Here is a 19,052-nt window from a genome sequence, read left to right on the forward strand (position 1 = left end):
CTTCATTAATTTAATCCTGGATCAGCTTCTCCATTATTTAGTCTGGGACTGGTGTCAGGCTAACTGGCCTCCTACCCAGGTCATCTATTTTGCACTTTCTGAATACCGGCACATTAGCACTCTTCCAGTCTTATGGAATTTCCCAGTATTAAACTGCGTGTATAATTCAGAACACAACACTCTGTTGGATATGGACAATTTTTTAACTGTTGCTAAGACCAAATTCCCAGCCTTGCTCTTTCTTTGTTCCCAAAACGGGCAGTTATGTAAGTTCAGAACTGCTGGCTCGCCAACCGAAGCCCCAAATCTGCAACTGTATTTCACAAAGGCTTACCCTCGCAGCTGCATGGATCTGATTCCAGGACTGGGACCCAATTATTTAGAGTAATAGTTTTTGGAAAGTTACACACTTTGGACTCCTGCCATGCACCTTGGGGTTTCCTTTGAATTAGTAAAAAACCCAACAGGTTAATTTTTTTAAAAAGTCACAATTTTGTTATGAGTCGATTCTTCCAAGGTTCATGATTTAAAATGGCTGCACGTTCCAAAGAGGAGGAGGGGGAAAAACAAACACACACTAAAAGAAAAGAAAACTGGTAATTAATGGCAAGGTTTCTTAACGAATGTGTGATTTAGGTCAAAAGCAGCTGGGTCTAGATGGAGTCAAGCACACACACAGAAGGCTTACATCATATTTCATACATTTGTCATCTTACCTTAGGCTTTTTCTCTTCAGTATCAGTTCCATCTTTGTCTTTACTGTCAATACGAGCTGATAAAATGCAAATAAAAGACAGTTATGTTCCTCTTCTTGGGGATACTAAATAAATACCAAATAGCTTATAATGCCTGCATTATCATAACATGCATTAACGTTCTCTTTTCTTCTCATTTCAGTTAAGTCTATTAAAAGACAGCCCTTATCAAATTACTTCCTCTTTTTAAAGCGTGTTCTTGCTGTGTTACAGATTAGCCTTAATATAGGAGATGATGCGTTAGAGATGCATGGGAGCATCAAAAACATGCCGCAAGTTTTATACCAGACCATCCTTGAAAAGAAGATTGACATACTGTTCTGGTGGTGACTTTCTGAACAGCTCCATTCTCAGGCCTAAGCCTGTCCCTTTGCTCTTAAAAACAAATGCAGATAAGGTTTTAAGCATCACGTCTGAAGGCTAAAACTCATGAATACCTCACACCTACGGAGGATAAGTGCTGAAGACCTTAAGTCACAGAACTGCTGCTTCTTGTTTTTCGAAATCACTTTTCAATGTATTACTTCAAAAAGCAATTTTACTGAAATCCATTTGTATTCTTCATCTCTCTCAAGGTACTACTTTCTGTCTTACTGGCAGATATTACTCCTTAGGATTCCGTTTCAGAACCTGTAATATCCCTTGAGGCTTTATCAGCCAAATGAAAGCCATTTAAATTAGATTCATAATGAACACGCAGGGTTTCTTGGGCCATTACACTATTATTTTCCCCCATTAACCTACAAACTACAAGACATTGCAGTATTGCAAATAAAGAGATTAGATATATAGAAAGAGTAACGTGTGAACTACACTCTAGGATGCTAACTACTAAACCCACTTTTTTCCATCAGCAGCTAAATTTCTTCTTAATTTAAAAGGGAAAACAGCTCTTATATCTTCTCTAAACTTTGGGAATTTATTCTGACTGGTTATGAAATGTACAAGGTCATTTATAAACAGCTCCAGCAGTCGCCTTGAACCTCCCCCACTATCCACTTCCATAACTTGCCTCATGCCTTTCCCTTTCCTAAAACAGCAAAGGTGCCTTGTGCAATGAAGGCTGTGCTGTGCGTTAGAGATAAGAACTCCAGGTATTTCTGGCTGAAAAGGGAAATACCCAGCCCCTTTTCTGTTCCTGCTACTAAATCAGAAGCTGGCGACCTTAAGCATACTGAAAAGGAGGACTTGGGGCACCTTAGAGACTAGCAAATTTATTTGAGCATAAGCTTTCGTGAGCTACAGCTCACTTCATCGGATGCATTCTGTATTTCTGTAGCTCACGAAAGCTTATGCTCAAATAAATTGGTTAGTCTCTCAGGTGCCACAAGTCCTCCTTGTCTTTTTGCAAATACAGACTAACACGGCTGCTACTCTGAAACCTGTCTTTAAGCATATTGTAACCCGAACTCTCTGAAAACGCAGTCAACGTCCTTTCAAAGAGAGGAAGGACGTGTGCTTCCACCCATTAAACTATTGGCACTAGTGATGGCAACCTCTGCTAATGTCATGAGGTGTGAATGAAGCTTTTCTGATTGCATATTAAGTTTAACAGCATTAACAGCAGCTGCTGATCCCCATGGTACAGTCGGTAGGGTGGGAGCCTCCATCCTCCATTTCCTGCCTCGTGTGAGGGAGAGACTGTAGGCTGAATATTCACGCTGACTGGGCTCGTTGTGCCAAGACAGTGTGTAGGCATCAAAAGTGGCACGGGACCTGTACAGACAAGCAAACCTGTGTACCAATGGCAAATGATTCCTGCAGAAGAGTGTCAGAACTCTATGGAGGTCTACGGCTGGCATGGCCCCAAAGAATTCACCTGGTGTTTTAACACCTGTGCACTAAAACATGGATGCTAAGGAGGCTTGTAAATTAGCGAACTGATTTTCATACAGATCCCATTCTGATTGCTTATTAAAACCATTAAGTGAAAAACCCGCATTTCACCATTGGACAGACAGGTGTCCTTAGGATTGCGGGTCTTAGTGAGAGGAGAATATAGACAAAATGTGCCTGGCGTACTAGCAAAGGCATTTGTGCCGGAACAGGATGACTTTAGGCCCCTACTCAGGCCAGTTAAGCTAACACCGTTGCACGAACTTGAACATCTAAAGTTAAAGCTACCTGACCACAGTGCTATCAGATGAGCAGTTAAATGACTCAAGGTTTCTCAGCGAACATTCTTAGGTATCTAACAGCCAGGCTTCCCCTCACATAGGTCTCTCTTATAATACATAAAAATTCAGCCATCTCTTTGGAATTGTCTGGGGTGCACACCGTACTGGGCTTGGAAACTGAGGACAAAGTTTAGCCCACTGTGCTCCTCCTCCCTCGCCTTTAGAAAAGCCGACACGAAAGACTGGCTCTCGGGGAACACACAAAGCAATACGAGTGGGAGACCCTGCACGCTTTATTAGCGACAGCTCTGAAACCATAGCCTGCTCTGTGCTAACGCTACTTCAGTAATGACCAGAAAAAGTTTCAGTCAAACGCCTCTTCTCTTTTATAAATATTTAGAGTGATGGATGAAATTGAAGAGTCTACATAGCAGCTTTGATAAATCCAAGGACACTGAAATGAAAAGGGAGAAAAGCACAACTGGGAGCATGTCAGCGTCCATGCAAGGGAACGAGCAACTGAAGCGTGAGTGTGATGCGAATGAATCAAAGGCCAGGAGTAAACTAAGAGTGAAAAGCAGCATCAGCACTCTCGATTTGTTCAGAGGGAACATCCATGGACAACTGTCAAGCAGCAAGATTCAAGGGGTGCCAGTTCTGGTTTTAGAAGCCTTGCCCCGAGCAAGTCACTGGAGAAACAAGCGTGGGGCAGGAAAATGACACACACACCTTTTAAATGAGGAACCCGACTGACTTTTTTCTCTGACATACGAGTTGCAGGTTTCTTTTTGGGTGCCTCTTGTGTTTCCATGGCCTGCACCATTCCCCCCGTCTCCTGTTGCAAGGAAACACTTCTATCTGCCACGTCCTTTTTTAACCTATCGGGAAACTTGGTTGCGTCGAGTGGAGAACCTGAGATTTCTCCCTCCCTAATTACATTAGCTTCAACTTCCACTTGGTACATAGTTTCAGAGGGCTCCATCTTGGCGACATCATCAGACCCTTTCCCTGACAACCACTGTCGTCTCTCATCTAGGATCTGTCCCGCTTTATGAGCTTTGCTTTCAGTAACAGGAGTCTCTCTAGACATTTCTGCCAGATTATCTTTGGGTCTGTCTTCTGCTGGAAAGGCATACACCTCCACAGCTTCAAGCATTGTAGAGTCCTGCTGTCCTAATGAGGAAGGTGAATCCTGCTGAATAGTTTCATCAATGTCACGGTCTTCATCTTTTTCATGCCCAGCGGCCTCTTCTTTCAATTTACCTTTGCTGTATAAAGGAGATGGCCCGTCTTTAATAAGGGAGTTGTCAACTGGCTCATACCCCGCATCCTCAACCCCCGGGGGCCACTTTTCAAACTGAGCAGCAAGTTTCTCACGACAGAACATTTCAGCTCTTGGAGCACTCTGAGAGGATTTGGAAACTGCTGATGCGGCAAATTCTTCCGTGCACACACTGTGACCTGCTTCATCTGCCAACGCCTTACCCACTCCAACGTCCTCTTTTCCACCACGGTCCCATGGGTCAGTTCTGGAGACAGCCTCCTGGCTTTCTTCAAAGGCTCTGAAGCCTTCATACATGCCTGGGGGGACTGGTATCGTGGCCTCAGCTCTGGCAGGCATTGCTGCTACCTGTTCTCCAGTCTGCATTTCACACAGAGGGACGAGAGTCTCCGAAATCTCACCTGCTTGTTTTTCTGGCTGAATCTCACTTGCCACAGGCTCCTGAACTCCAGGTTCCACACTCTCCCACAGCCTTGGGGAGCTCAGCTCCTCTGGGGGGCGAAGAGGGAGGGTAGGATGTCAAGCGTGGCAAAGAGTTAGCACAGGTATTTCAATAAAAAGTCATTCTTGCAACACAAAAGAGACTTAAAAGACTTTTTATAACCATTCTACACCGATAAAAGCAATCGAGTCCTACACTGCCACTTGCAGTGGAAAATTCAATTCTGCAGTTTCTCTTTGCTTTAAAGGAATCTTGTCCCTGTAGATAGGCTTAAAATCAGAGCTACTCCACTTTGATTTGATGATACACATTGAATCATCCATCATCTCTGCCTGCTTGCTCCATTGCTGGGAAGAGGTAGAGTACCAAAACAAACACAGGATTTGCCATACCAGATCTATCCAATTTATCCTGTCTCCCATACTGAAAGTCTCAGAGGAAGGAGCCTCCCTCCTGCACCCCAGTAATATGCTGGTGTGTGATCAGTTATGCTCTGTGTACATGGTGGATGGATTCCATCCCAGCCTCCGTCCACAGAGGTGGTCCAAAGTATGCCATGAAGGCTAACATTTGATGATCGTTCTCTTCGCTGGAATAACTGCACAATTTTATAGGCCACAACTTCCAGCCTCTATTTAGTTACAGTGTTGGACAATTCATTAGCTCTTGTGCCAGTGAATGCCACGGGTTGACCACGTGTCAAATGAAGCGTTGCTTTCATTTGTTCTAAATAAATCTGCCAATAATTGTGTTGTGTAACCACAACACAGTGTGGGCCAGAATGAAAAGGGATAGATATACTCCCCAATCTAAGATTACATACAAAACTTAAAACCCCTCCAACTGTCCAAACTAAATAAGGCTAGTTTTAGCGGACACATCTCAGCCACCCAGAATTCTAACCATCTTCACTTCTCTAGACCATTTCTTCTTCTGCTACATCTTTACCACAAACTTGACAGAGCAGTACAAGTATTCTAATTCTTTTTTATTTCAGTAGCCTGTCTACGCCATCACAGCACAGGGTGTAGGGGGAGAGGATGGATCACACAACAGGAACACCTGCCTGCAACTGCAAACCTCTGATTTTGTATGTTCCGCCCACTCTGCAGAGTAATTAGTACCATAACATTGCACACCCGTTCTGGAGCAGCTGACAGTATAACCGTTACAAAACAGAACTCTCAGTCACAGATGCAAAGATTTTAAGGCCAGAAGGGAACATTTATGATCATCTACCCCGAGTCTGACCACCTGCACAACACAGGCCAGAGAATTTCACGCATCAAGCCCATACATTCTGGTTGAGGTAGAGCATCTCTTTTAGAAAGACATCTGATCGGGAGGAAAAGACCTTGGAGTGATGGAAAACCCACCATACCCTGAGGTAAATTGTTCCAGTGGTTAATTAAAAGTGCGTGACTTATTTCTATTCTGAATTTGTCTAGCTTCAGCCTTCCAGCCACTAGCTCTTTTCATGACTTTGCCTGCTAAATCAAAAAGCCTAGGTTAGGGAAACTTTTGTACTAAAATCAAAAGCATCCTTTCAATAAAAAACAAATTCTAAAGAGAAATTTTAAAAAAATGGGATAAGTAAAAATCACAACCAAATTAGCCTTTTATCAACACAGTTCTAAGAGAACTCAATGCTTAAGTGAAATCATTGCAGAGTCCTCAAATTCATGATCCAAGACAGACCAAAATTGGATACCAATTGGCAGCTGGCTCTAAAACTTGTGTCAGGCCATGGCGAGTGCCTTTGATAACCAAAGGGCATTCCACACATGCTAGTATGCTAACCAGCAGCGCTCATGCACTCAGAGTCGCACTGCAGGTGAACGGAACATACCGAAAGGACAACAAAAGTAGAGACGTGCCCACTACATTAGTTAGCGACATTTCCAAAATGCCTTTGTTGTTCTAACGACAGCGTGCAACACGTGATCAAAGGAGTTTGTAACATTTAAAATGTTCCGGTTAAAAAACTGAAGATTTAAAAGGCTGCCCCTCCCACAGAAACTTGAGACTCACTTCACTACTCTTCCCTCTTCATGCTGAAGAGCCAGTTTTCAAAGTCCGCAGCAAAACAAAACCAAGGTCACTAATTATGATTTATACCTGGCCACAGGCGTGCAGCACTCACCACAATTATATCTGACCCAGAGGAAAATGGATCATAAAATGGAAGTGCCCCTTTTAAAGCATCATTCCCCATTTTTAGAAAAGTAACAATTTACTGCGCCGAAACCTGGTACTCAGTACAGGGGGGGGAAAAGTTTAAACATCTGGTGAGAAGAGAGAAGTGGCCAGAGCTGGACAGAATGGGCAGATATGCAACGCTTCCATCACATCTCTGCTAATGACCTCAAGCTACACCTACAGAACCCTCTGCTATTCTAAGCCTTGTCCACTTGCACATAAGAACTGCCAATCACAAAGACTTGCATGATGATCCTGTGATACAATTATGGGCAAACTTCTGCTAGGGAGTAGGATAAGAATAACCAAACTCTCATTTACATGGAAGCTGAAGATGTGAACTCTGTCCTGAGTTGAAGAGATACAGAAAAAAAAACATGTACTTTTTAAACATCACTAACTTTGAAAGTACTTCTCTCAGCCAGACAAGTTGTGTGCAATTTTGACAGTAGCAGCAGGCAGGCAGCAGGAAGGATATACACCAAACAGATGAAGAAATTCATTTCATGTATATGCCACCAAGAAAAATATCTTGCAAAATGGAATTTACTCAGCTTGAAAAACCAAGCATCATGTAAATGGCACAAGATGGAGAGTGTGAGCATGAAAACCATCTTCAGCATATTCAGCTTTCTGCACTCGCCATTTCATTAGACTGGGGAGGAATCTTCAAAAACATTCTGAGCACTAGCCTCACTCTGGATGCTTTTGAAAATCCCACCCTGAAGTTTTCAGTTATGTCTGAAGTCAGCATAGTCAAAATCACCCTTTCCAGCCTGACTCCTGTGAGCTAGCAGCTCCCCCTATTAAAGGAGTAATTTTTCAACTCGGTTAAGCAGATGCCCAGTTATGCGGTACGTACACACACAGCACAGTAGCTAGTTTTGTTGTGTTCTGTGTAAAGGAGGCTGGAGGAGACTACTCTGAATCGGTCAAAGTACATAATGAGACTAGCTTGAGGATAATGAGCATCTCCCGTTGGCTGACCCATATTGTCCTCTCTGTGTGTATTTTGCAAGTTGATTCCTCCTTCTATATCTTGGAGGATACTCAACCGTCCACTATTCCAGACAGAGGACAAGGACTCAGGTTGTGACCTTCCAGGGAAGAAGGGCAATGGATGAAAAGTGGTGGTGTCCCCCTAAAATGAAAAAGTAGGGGGGATACTTAAAGCACCTTGACCATTCCTGGCTAGAGAGAGGCAGCGGCAGGGAGAACTAGATAGTTGGGTGTATAGCAAAGAAGGGAAGCCTTGCAGAAGAAAAATCCCAAACAACTGGCAACTGCTCTCTCTGTTTTGGGTCCCAATTGGATTTTACTATTTCCCAGCAGCAAATATTCCACTGACCTTGAGCACCATCTCCTGCAGCTTGATCCTCAAGGTTAGGAGTAGCTCCCACACCTGCTTCCTCAGCTGATTCACAGTTAAATAAAGGGGGGGGGAAAATTACAAAAGTTAAATTTAAATGTCTGCCATGAGAAACAAATTTGCTTCCTTACTGATCCTGTCCACCAGTGTGAATGCATTACAAACAGTACCATAATGTACCTGAAGGCAGCTACCTTTTAACTGCAGCTGAGGGACTGCCCTACTACATCAGAGGTATCTTGGATGACACAGACCGGTACCAGATACTTCAGAGACAAGTGCAGGAAACTGCTGTGGGCAATTATGGAATGGCCTTACCAAGGTTAGCATGAGAATTTATATCCCTTTTTCAGTCCCAAGGGTGGATGTTATCATCCACAAAAATATCTAATTCTTTATTATTGTCAATGGGCTAACTATAACGAAGCTCAGACTAATTCTAACACTAACCCAATGCTCATCCCAAATCTAAAAGCTGAGAGCAATGGGGTAAACGGGCAGACACTGTTAAGTGTCCTCTCACTACCCCAGGCAATAGAAAGAAACAGAGAGGTGGTTGGGGACCCTTGAGGGAGGCAGGGTACAGCATCAGAAATGCTCTGAAGTAAACTGGATGAAATTCAGTAAGTACAAATGCAAAGTACTCCACTTAGGAAGGAACAATCAGATGCACATACACAAAATGGGAAATGAATGTCTAGGAAGGAGTATTGCAGAAAGGGCTCTGGGGTCACAGTGGATCACAAGCTAAGTATGAGTCAACAGCGTAACACTGTTGCAAAAAAAGCAAACATTCTGGGATGTATTAGGAAGAATGTTGTAAGCAAGACACGAGAAGTAATTTTTCTACTCTACTCCGCACTGATTAGGCCTCAACTGGAGCACTGCGTCCAGTTCTGAGCACCACATTTCAGGAAAGATGTGAACAAACTGGAAAAAGTCCAGAGAAGAGCAACAAAAACTATTAAAGTTCTAGAAAACATGACCTATGAGGGAAGATTGAAAAAATTGGGCTTGTTTAGCCTGGAGAAGAAGACAGGGGACAGGATAACCGTTTTCAAGTACATAAAACGTTGTTACAAGGAGGAGGGAGGAAAAACTGATCTCCTTCTTCTCTGAGGATAGGACAAGAAGCAATGGGCTTAAATTGCAGTAAGCCGCAGTTTAGGTTGGACATTAGGAAAAGTTTCCTGTCAGGGTGGTCAAGCACTGGAATAAATTGCCTAGGGAGGTTGTGGAATCTCCATCATTGGAGATTTTTAAGAGCAGGTTAGACAAACACCTGTCAGGAATGGTGTAGATAATACTTAGTCCTGCCATGAGTGCATGGGACTGGACTAGATGACCTCTCAAGGTCCCTTCTAGTCCTGTGATTCTATCATGCAGGGCACATCCGTGGCCCCAAAGGACACGGCTGACCAAAAGAATCCAATCTCTCATTCATGGAGTGTATGAGCACCTAGAGTGGGATCCATGTGGACAAATACTAAAAAAACAACATCTTGTCTACCTTTTGCCCGGCTGCTGCATGCTGCGCAGAGGTTTATGATGCCCAGAATGATGCCTAGGTCTGTTTCCTGAAGAGCTACCGTTAGCTTAGAACCCAGCAACATCAATGGACAGTTTGAACTATGCTTTCGGATGTGCACTGCCTTGCATTTATCAGTGCTGAATTCCATTTGTCATTCCATGATGCCCAGTCACTAAACTTGACTAGCTCAGTCTTCTTTCAGTCTTGACTGACCTACTTAATTTTGCCCCTTTTAAAATTTTGCCTGCTCACTACTCACCCCTTTCCCCGATGGTTAATATATTACACAATCGGTCCTAACGTACAACTGGGGCACACCACCACCCCCGTTAAGCTTCTACAATGTTGAAAACTAACCACTTATTGCTTTTTCTTTTTTTGGCCTCTTCACCAATTTCGGACGCATGACAGTACTTTAACCTCATATCCCATGTCAAGCCTGCAGACAGGACCTTAGACAAAGGCATTTCGATAGTCCAAGTAAACCAGGGGTTCTCAAACTGGGGGTTGCAAGTTGTCAGCCTCCACCCCAAACCCTGCTTTGCATCCAGCATTTATAATGGTATTAACTATATTAAAAAATGTTTTTAATTTATAAGGGGGGGGTGGTCGCACTCAGAGGCTTGCTATGTGAAAGGAGTCACCAGTACAAAAGTTTGAGAACCACTGAAGTAAACTATATCCATCTATTATTTTGTCGACATCCAGAGAATTCTAGTAGACTAGAGTGGCATGCTTTTCTGCTACAGCAGCCATGCTGGGTTGCTTCTCTCCTGTGTTTTTTATAAATTTTATTTCTATTTTTAATCACCTTTCAAACCAGTTTACCTGGTACCAAAGTAAAGCTCACTAGTCTGCAATTCCCAGGATCAAACCTAGTGCCTTCAGGGGCTACTCTCAGGTATAGTCACCGATTAAATGAGAAACTGCATCCTTTTGTTACCAGCTCAGCCACTTCATCCATTAGTTCCCTCAGAACTCATGGGTGTGCCACCCAAAAGAGGATGATGCTGTTGAGCCAGCAGAGGAGAAAAGATCCTGCTGCTCTGCAGGATGGGAACAAGAGACAGACCTGATCAGTTCAGATTTTCCAGTAGGAGAAGATAAAGCAGCAAACCTGCGTGTGCTTACTGGAACCTACCCAAGCCTATAAGATGTTTGTACTTTTACTACTAAGCTGTAACTCCAGTGCCCGTTCCTGCTCTATAAGCATCCAGAAAGACTGTCCAGCCATCAGGGATGGCATGGTATTTAACAGTTTTTTTACCAGGTAAAACCCTGGTTTTTAGTGCCCTGTGAAAAACTAGTTAGTCTCAGTTTAAAGCATTTTCTATTTTAAAAACACTTTCATCAATGCACACCACATTATGCTGAGTTTTAGTTACATATTCAAATTGTGATCACATACAGTGGTAGATGGGAGATGAATTTAGGGCTGTACAAATAAAAAGAAAAACTGCACTGGTCGTAATATCAATATATGTCATCATAAATACTGAACATCAGAATGTCTATACATTTTGGTTGGCTATTTTCTCAACGGAGTTATACATGTTAGGACTCATTTCAGTTTTCAATGTTGTATAAACAAACGTCTAAAACATTTGATTACATGAGAGTGATAATAATGCAGAGTTGTAGGCTTGAAGCATTAAGTAATCAGAACCATGCAGTTGCCACCTACCAGTCCAGGTCCATTTGACCAGGCAGCATTCTGTAGCAGAAGACCAACTTTGAAACAGTGGATAGATTATTCAGTTTGGAACAGCTGTATCCAGTATTTGAAAAGATTTGTTCTACGCTTGCTGAACTTGCTGGACACCGATGCAATCGTTTTCCCAGTTTCCTGGTTTAAACCGGTATTTACCAGTCCCCGGCCCTAACCTAGTTTTTCCCGGGAAATTGCCAACCCTGCCAGTCACACTTCGAAACTCCTTCCTCGTTCACCAGAAGGCGTGCAGAGGCCTCACCTGTGGTTCCCTCGGGTATCTCCTCGTGCTGCCGAGCTGCAATCCGATCCTCATGTGCTCTCTCCTCCACTAACGGGGCCGTGGCATCTGAAAAACAAAGCAGCTTTCACACAGCCGGACTGAAACAAAACCCCTTCAGATGTCAGTGCTTTAAAAATAAAAAAGCACTGAAGGATGCATCACAGAAGGGAAACCATCCTCCGTGCTCACCAGGTTTCCTTCCTATTGGCTGAGCAGAACGGAAGTCGATACTTGTCATGGGAAACAAAAGGGCATGCACACACTGTACATCACCTCCTTTGTCACACAAGCTGCATGCCTCCATGTATTACTTACCCATCCAAAAAACAAAACAGTCTGCCTATCAGCACTGTCTTTTTCAAATATGCTCAGAGCAGGATGGCGAGAATGCCTGGTTGGCACATTCAGCAATGCTGCCTGCAGAAGTGATGCTCAGAGCTCAGCTGGTGACAACAGCCCACAGTCAGGATGTTTATTATAACATACGTGCATCTTTCATTAACCACCTCAGCTGCACGGTGCCCACTAACTCATCCCTGCTGGGACTTTCCTCACACGGCAAACCTCTGGCGACTCTTTCTCCCCAACCAAATGAGGTTTGCCTCCTTATGACAACACTGTCCTGATGCACAGGACAGCAATATCCAGTCCCGGACCAGCTCGAATTTTACGGGCCAGTCTCTTGAACCACGTAGGCTGGGAATGAGAGTTTTATCGCAATGGAGTGCTGGCAGTTCTCCTTTCCAATGGAGTACAGCTCTGGCAGGTCACTAGACATCAGCATTTAAAAGTACAACAGCCCAGTTCAGAATAAAGCTGCTGTTAGTTAAAGCTTAGAAACTAAAGAAAATTAGTATTTTCCTCTCCTTCCAAGGCTTGTGACAGATGCATGCATGGTAGCCAGGCATTACAAGCAGAGGAACAGAAATACCACCAACTACAAATATTAGTACATCTCTAGAACATTTCTAGATTAGGTTCTCTGTAAAAAATGTGGCAACATCATACACTCAGGAGTCACACTATCCACCCGACTCGGGCATCCTGCCACAGCAGCCTATTAGGCTTTATTTCACATGTATCTATTTTATTTTACATTTCACCATTGGCGGTCATTCTGACAGACACCAAATTGTATTGCCTGGAATGTGTACAAAGGAGCAAACACACCAGTGAACTGCAGCTACTTCTGGGATGGAGGGCACCACATAGGAGGATAAGGGGAATATTCTGGCCAAGTACTTTAGTGCAAACTCTTGCCCTTCACGAGTATGCATGATGGGATTGCTAATGTCCAGGTTAAACAACAGGGGCGCCATTTACGGGGACAGGGGAGGGCTCTAACGCCCCTCCCGCCCCGAGTTTCCTAGGGGAGGTCTACTCACCCTAGCCCCAGACAGAGCTCTTAACTGCAGCAGCCCGAGTGTGATATGTGATGAGTTCGGAAGCTGGGAGCAGCACAGCCTTTCAGGCAGGGAGCTTGTTTATAAACAGAGGCAGGGTGATTAAGGTAACAAAAGGCGTGTCATTAAAGTAAATTAGGGATCATTAGATGATCCTGAAAGTACTGCCACGCACTTCAGCTAAAAGATCTCGGAAACAAAGGGTTAGAATAAAAGGTGAGAATGGAGAAAGGTAAAGCGTGGGGTCCCTCAAGGGTCTGTACTGAGGCCAGTGCTGTTCAACATATTCATAAATGATCTGGAAAAAGGGGTACAGAGTGGGGTGGCAAAATTTACAGATGATACAAAATTACTCAAGATAGTTCAGTCAAAAGAAAAGGATGACTTGTGGCACCTTAGAAACTAACAAATTTATTAGAGCATAAACTTTCGTAAGCTACATCTCACTTCATCGGTATGCATCCGATGAAGTGAGCTGTAGCTCCCGAAAGCTTATGCTCAAATAAATTTATTAGTCCCTAAGGTGCCACAAGTCCTCCTTTTCTTTTTATGGATACAGACTAACACGGCTGCTACTCTGAAATTTGTCATTAAGTCAAAAGCAGACTGTGAAGAGTTACAAAGGGACCTCACAAAACTGGATAACACAGTGGCAGATGAAGTGAGCTGTAGCTCACGAAAGCTTATGCTCAAATAAATTGGTTAGTCTCTAAGGTGCCACAAGTCCTCCTTTTCTTTTTACAATGGCAGAAGAAATTCAATGCTGATAAATGCAAAGTAACGCACTTGGCAAAATATCCTCCCAACTATACGTACAAAATGATGGGATCTAAATTAGCTGAACCCATCAAGAAAGATCGTGGAGTCATTGTGGCTAGTTCTCTGAAAACATCTGCTCCATGTGCAGTGGCAATTAAAAAAGCTAACAGAATATTGGGAATCATTAGGAAAGGGATAGAAAATAAGAGAAAAATATCATATTGCCTCTATACAAATCCACGGTACGCCAACATATTGAATAGTTTGTGCAGATGTGGTCACCCCATCTCAGAAAAGATATATTGGATTTGGAAAAGGTACAGAGAAGGGGAACAGAAATGATTAGGGGTATGGAACACCTTCTGTATAAGGAGAGATTAAAAAGACAGACTTTTCAGCTTGGAAAAGAGACTAAGGGGGGATATGATAGAGGTCTATAAAATCAGGAATGGTGCGTAAAAATTGAATAAGGAAATGTTATTTACTCTCTCTCTCATAATACAAGAACTCGAGGTCACTGAATGAAATTAACAGGCAGCAGATTTAAAACAAAAAAAATTATTTCTTCAGTCACCATATGGAACTTTTTGCCAGGGAATGTCGTGAAGGCCAAAACTATAACAGGGTTCCAATAAGAACTAGGTAAATTCATGGCGGATAGGTCCAGCAATGGCTATTAGCCAGGGTGGGCAGGGATCCAACACCATGTTCTGCATGTCCCTTGCCTCTCTTTGTCAGAAGCTGGGAGTGGGCAACAGGGCAACTTGATGATTCCCTGGTCTGTTCATTCCTTCTGAAGCACCTGGCATTGGCCACTGTCGGAAGACAGGACACTGGGCTAGATGGACCTTTGGTCTGACCCAGTGTGGCCATTCTGATATTCTTATATAGAACCCAGGTGTAAATGCTCCCCGCTGTAACCCACTAGACCCTGCTCTCCTCCCAGAGCTGGGATAGAACCCAGAAGTCCTGACGGAGTCTCTCTCTCTCCACAGAGTTAGTAATAAAGTAAGAATACACATTACCATTTTAAACCTAACCAGTGTCCCTTAAGTAACTTGCCACAAAATGTCAGAACATGTTATTAGAGCTGAATAGGTCTATTTATTTCATTTTCTTTCTTTCATAAAGGAATTAGGTACAGGGCTCCTGTCAGCTAATTGTTAACTTATCTGCCAAAAAACTAGAGTTTTCAAGTGCCTACGTAGGCACAGAAATCACGGTTAAAGTTGCTCCCCCCATACAAAAATCTGAAATGGCACTCTCTGCAGTCAAGGTCTAGTAAAAAAATAAGTAGTAATAATCTCTATAAACTGCAGGGAACTTACGTAATGAATAATACTTTGCACTTTTGTATAGCACCTCCCATCCAAGGACCTCAAAGATCTATGCCCACCTTTTAAAGTATATTATCCCATTTTACAGATAGGAAACTAAGGCAGAGGTAGGTTAAGTAATTTGCTAAAGTCACTGGTAGAGTCAGGATTAGAAGCCAGGTCCCATGCTAATAACTCGACCAAGCAGCCTCCCATAAATAGAATTTCAAGTTGAAAGATCTCTGCAGACTTCTCCACCACCATTGATACTGCAATCTTTAAATGTCTGTAGGATACTAAAGACTGTGGGCCAAATTTTTAAACGTATTTTGGCACCAAACTCCCACTAGGAGTAGTGGAGACACATCTTGCAACCAAAAGTTCTAATATGAACACCCCCGAAATAACCCAGGTTTTGTTAGCCTGAGAGGTGATTTGGACTGAATGCCTAGACACCCAGCTGATGTGTGACAGCTTGGAATACTGCTTGGTTTCTTGTCCGATTCTTGACATTTCTGTGTAAATATCTATTGGAAACGGAGAACACTCATTGGTTTGATGTAAATCTAACTCTTCCTGGCAGGCTACAGGGTTGTTTATCAGGGAAAGGCAACCAGGAGGCTCAGACATTTTTCCTAATGATTTTTTTGGAGTCTGCATGTCTCCTTTAGAATCTGTGTTGCCTTGTGAGCGGTTTAATAATGGCTTCTGAAGGCTGGCTAGTGCCCATTAACATTAATGGGGAGTTACAGACACAAGTCGGTGGAGGAAATTACCCTTTCAGGATGGGCTACACTCAGCAGTCATCAATAGGCACACTGGTATGAGAGTGCAATCCTTGAAGGAGGAAATGGAACTGGAATTGATCCTCCAGGGGTGTCTGTGTGGGCAATTCTCCTTCGTGAATACCAAACTAAGAAAGAGCATTTATCTGGCAGCTCTAAGCATTGTTTAGAGATGCACCAGACCGTTTTTTGAAGGGCGTTCCTGAAGAGGCGTGGCAGCACAGAGACACAAGACAGCCACGCCTCTTCAGGAACGCCCTTCAAAAAACGGTCTGGTGCATCTCTAAACAATGCTTAGAAACAGCACCAGCCATTATGGTTTAAAAGCAGTATGACAAAGAGCTCCCACCTTCCATAGTTGGAGTGCTCTTAGCATCAGAGGTCTCGGAAATGGGTTCATCTGATCCATCATCAACCGGTATCTGCAGGGGATAGCCTGGAAAAAACATACATTGAGCACTCAGAACAGGTCCTTGGTTACGTCTAGCGGGCTCTTACGTTAACCTCACCCATCCTTATCTGAAAAGCTGGATGGCTGTAGCTGGCAATTACAATAAGATGTTCACAAAGTGTTAAAGCACCAGTTACGGATTCAGTGATAGCACCAAAAAAAGCCAAAAGCAAAATCTGCTGAGCAACCAATCCAATGCAGAGCACATCTAGAAACAGCAAAGCACAGTAAGAAAAAAAGTACAATCAGTAAATAAATAAAATAAAATAAAATAAAAACAAAAACTTTCCTTGGAGACCACAAATGTCGGATTACATCAATCTGAGTGAGTCACTGTAAAGTTCACTTTGATGTTTCTAGTGCAGTATAGGCTCTCTCTTAGAGCAGACTGTTGAATTGATAGTTTATTTTCTTCTGTTATTCATGTTTTTTAAACCAATGCAAAAAGGGAAAGCACTTGCATGGAACTCCTCAGTGCTCCACATGGATTATTATGTTGGGCCTTGGTTCCAAGAAGTCAGCTATCAGACTGTTAGAGCAAAAAGTACAAGGATGCTCTTTGCAAGGAATTCCAGCAAAATAAAATAACGAGAACTGGAGAAATTGATTTACGAAGAATGATTCAAGCTAACACAAGCAAAGTCTCTTGGACTCTTTGGTGCATGAGAATTTAAACTATGGCACTGACAGAAGGTTGCTGATTTGACTGGATAAGAGGGACAACCTTGAGGGGCCTGGAAGGGAGAACAGTCCTTGGAACATGCCAAAGGCTCTGTCCATAACAGAGGGAACCCATTTGCCTGATGCAAACTGCACCGGAGGCAGATACAAGACAGAAATATGTTGCTCCACTTTAATGGAGTACTATCAGTCCTTATGACTACACAGGTTTCTGAGCTGGATTGTTAAATATGTGGGGAAAGACATCTTGAAAATGTAGACCTAAAACACAGGGTGAGAGGAGCTCTTTTGTAGAAAACTTTCCCACTTCTCCACATTCCCAGCTTTTCCCTCAGTTGTCCTGGCTCGCTACCCAAGAGAAGGAAGCTGTCTGCTGGCAGAACCTTTGGGGAGCATTGTGCGGCGCTATGTTATCATCATCAATTGAGCTGACTCGTGAATACAGAATGCACATGCATGCTGCTGCATCATTACAACTGCAGTCACTAGGAAAGCAACAAACACTTCCAGGGGAATTAGGGAGAATCTGTGTATTAGAGACATGACGGGGGGCAGGGAAAAGGAGACACAGGCCAGGCAGTAGGTTGGAGGGGGTAGGACAAGGGAAAGAGATGAGCCCATCTACTTCAAGGATCAGGCAGTAGGGGAGAAGCAGGAGGGTTGGGGTGGGCAAAGCGAAGGAACAGAGACAGCAAATTAGGCTGTGAGAAAAGAAGAAAAACCCACTGGTTGTTATTGGGTATGTGCATGCCTAGAGGGCAGGGGAAATCCTCTCTGGATCTGATTTTTGGTGAGGTCAGACATCCACTGTATCTGACACGTTCTGTAGTCCATCCTTCCCTTGGTGAACGTTCATAAAAACACACAGGGAGGCACAAGTGGCTAGAGCAGAGAGGCGGAAGCCTGACAGTCGAGGGCTATTCCTAGGTCGAGATGGGAGAGTAGGGATTAGTGGTTAGAGCAGGGGGGCTGGTATTCAGGATTGAGGATTCTCCTCCTATCATGACACACCGTGTGACCTCCGAGGTGTGTGCCTGCCATTTATCCTCCCTGTACGTCAGTCTCCCCACATATGAAAGAGAATACTCATTTCACAGTAGGGGGTGAGGATTCATCACCTAATGTCTGTAAAGCCCTCCGAGATACACTGATAAAGGACGCCATACACACGCATGCTACTAACATCAGAAATACGTGCCAATTTCCAACACATGAACAGAGGCCCCTGGGAACAGCACCCTACAACATCCAGACCAGCCACTAGCACTTGCTTAGGTGACGTCCCAGAACCCTGGACTTCAACGCAAGCCAAGTGCTTTATTTGTAAAATACGTCTCTCGGCTTTGCAATGTTTTCCTCTTAACATCCTCCTCCCCAGAGAGATGAAGTAGAGCATTCAGGGAATGCCCCGCTCACTACGCAATGGGGAAACTGCTCTTCACAAGACGACAACAAGAGTTACTAGTTTAAACGGCTCTGATAAAAGCTCTATCTGATCCCTTGCACACACATGGGGATTATGCCCTTTAGCCCAATGAAAGCCACTGTAAAATGGTTCTCTCGCCACAGCAGCTCAAATCAAAAGGGCAGAAAGTCATAAGTTCCACTCTCTAAATGAGGGGCCAGCTTCAGCCTAGAGACTGGAGGGGCAGGAGAGTGCAGTTTTGTCAATGAGGCGCATTAAAATATCCAAAGCTTCTACCAGGGCCAGTCTTGCCCCGAAAGGGGACCCCAGTCACTCGCTCACACACACACACACACACGAGAAACAGAGGCTCGGTGTGACCAGGCCTTCCCTTCCCACCCCAACCTCCACCTTCTCACATGTTTACATGCCAGCAGAAGCCCCCTCCCTCTTCCCCTCTGGTAAGCAGAGTAGTTTCTTTGGAGAGCGGAGGGAATAGAGGCAGAGACAGAACAAGTCTAAAACCTTCCTCCCCTTCTGTAAGGGCAAAAGTGGGGCCTGGCATC

General features: G+C 43.7%; 1 protein-coding gene across 9 annotated transcripts in view; it reads right to left on the reverse strand.

Moving 5' to 3' along the window:
- The window catches only part of MAPT (microtubule associated protein tau), a 101,952-nt gene that overhangs the window by 29,740 nt on the left and 53,160 nt on the right, over window positions 1-19,052 (reverse strand). For 3 of the 9 annotated variants that reach the window (XM_084616042.1, XM_084616040.1, XM_084616037.1), the window contains exons 3-7: window positions 16,299-16,385; window positions 11,666-11,752; window positions 8,144-8,209; window positions 4,556-4,645; window positions 717-772 (exon numbers count right to left, since the gene is read on the reverse strand). In XM_084616042.1, coding sequence (XP_084472168.1) covers window positions 717-772; window positions 4,556-4,645; window positions 8,144-8,209; window positions 11,666-11,752; window positions 16,299-16,385 — 386 coding nt within the window. The remainder of the gene's footprint in view (window positions 1-716; window positions 773-4,555; window positions 4,646-8,143; window positions 8,210-11,665; window positions 11,753-16,298; window positions 16,386-19,052) is intronic. The other 6 variants (XM_084616043.1, XM_084616039.1, XM_084616045.1 and 3 more) reach the window with 3 other exon arrangements.

Source organism: Lepidochelys olivacea (genome assembly GCF_965140295.1).
Source record: "Lepidochelys olivacea isolate rLepOli2 genome assembly, chromosome: 27".
Lineage (NCBI taxonomy): Eukaryota > Metazoa > Chordata > Testudines > Cheloniidae > Lepidochelys > Lepidochelys olivacea.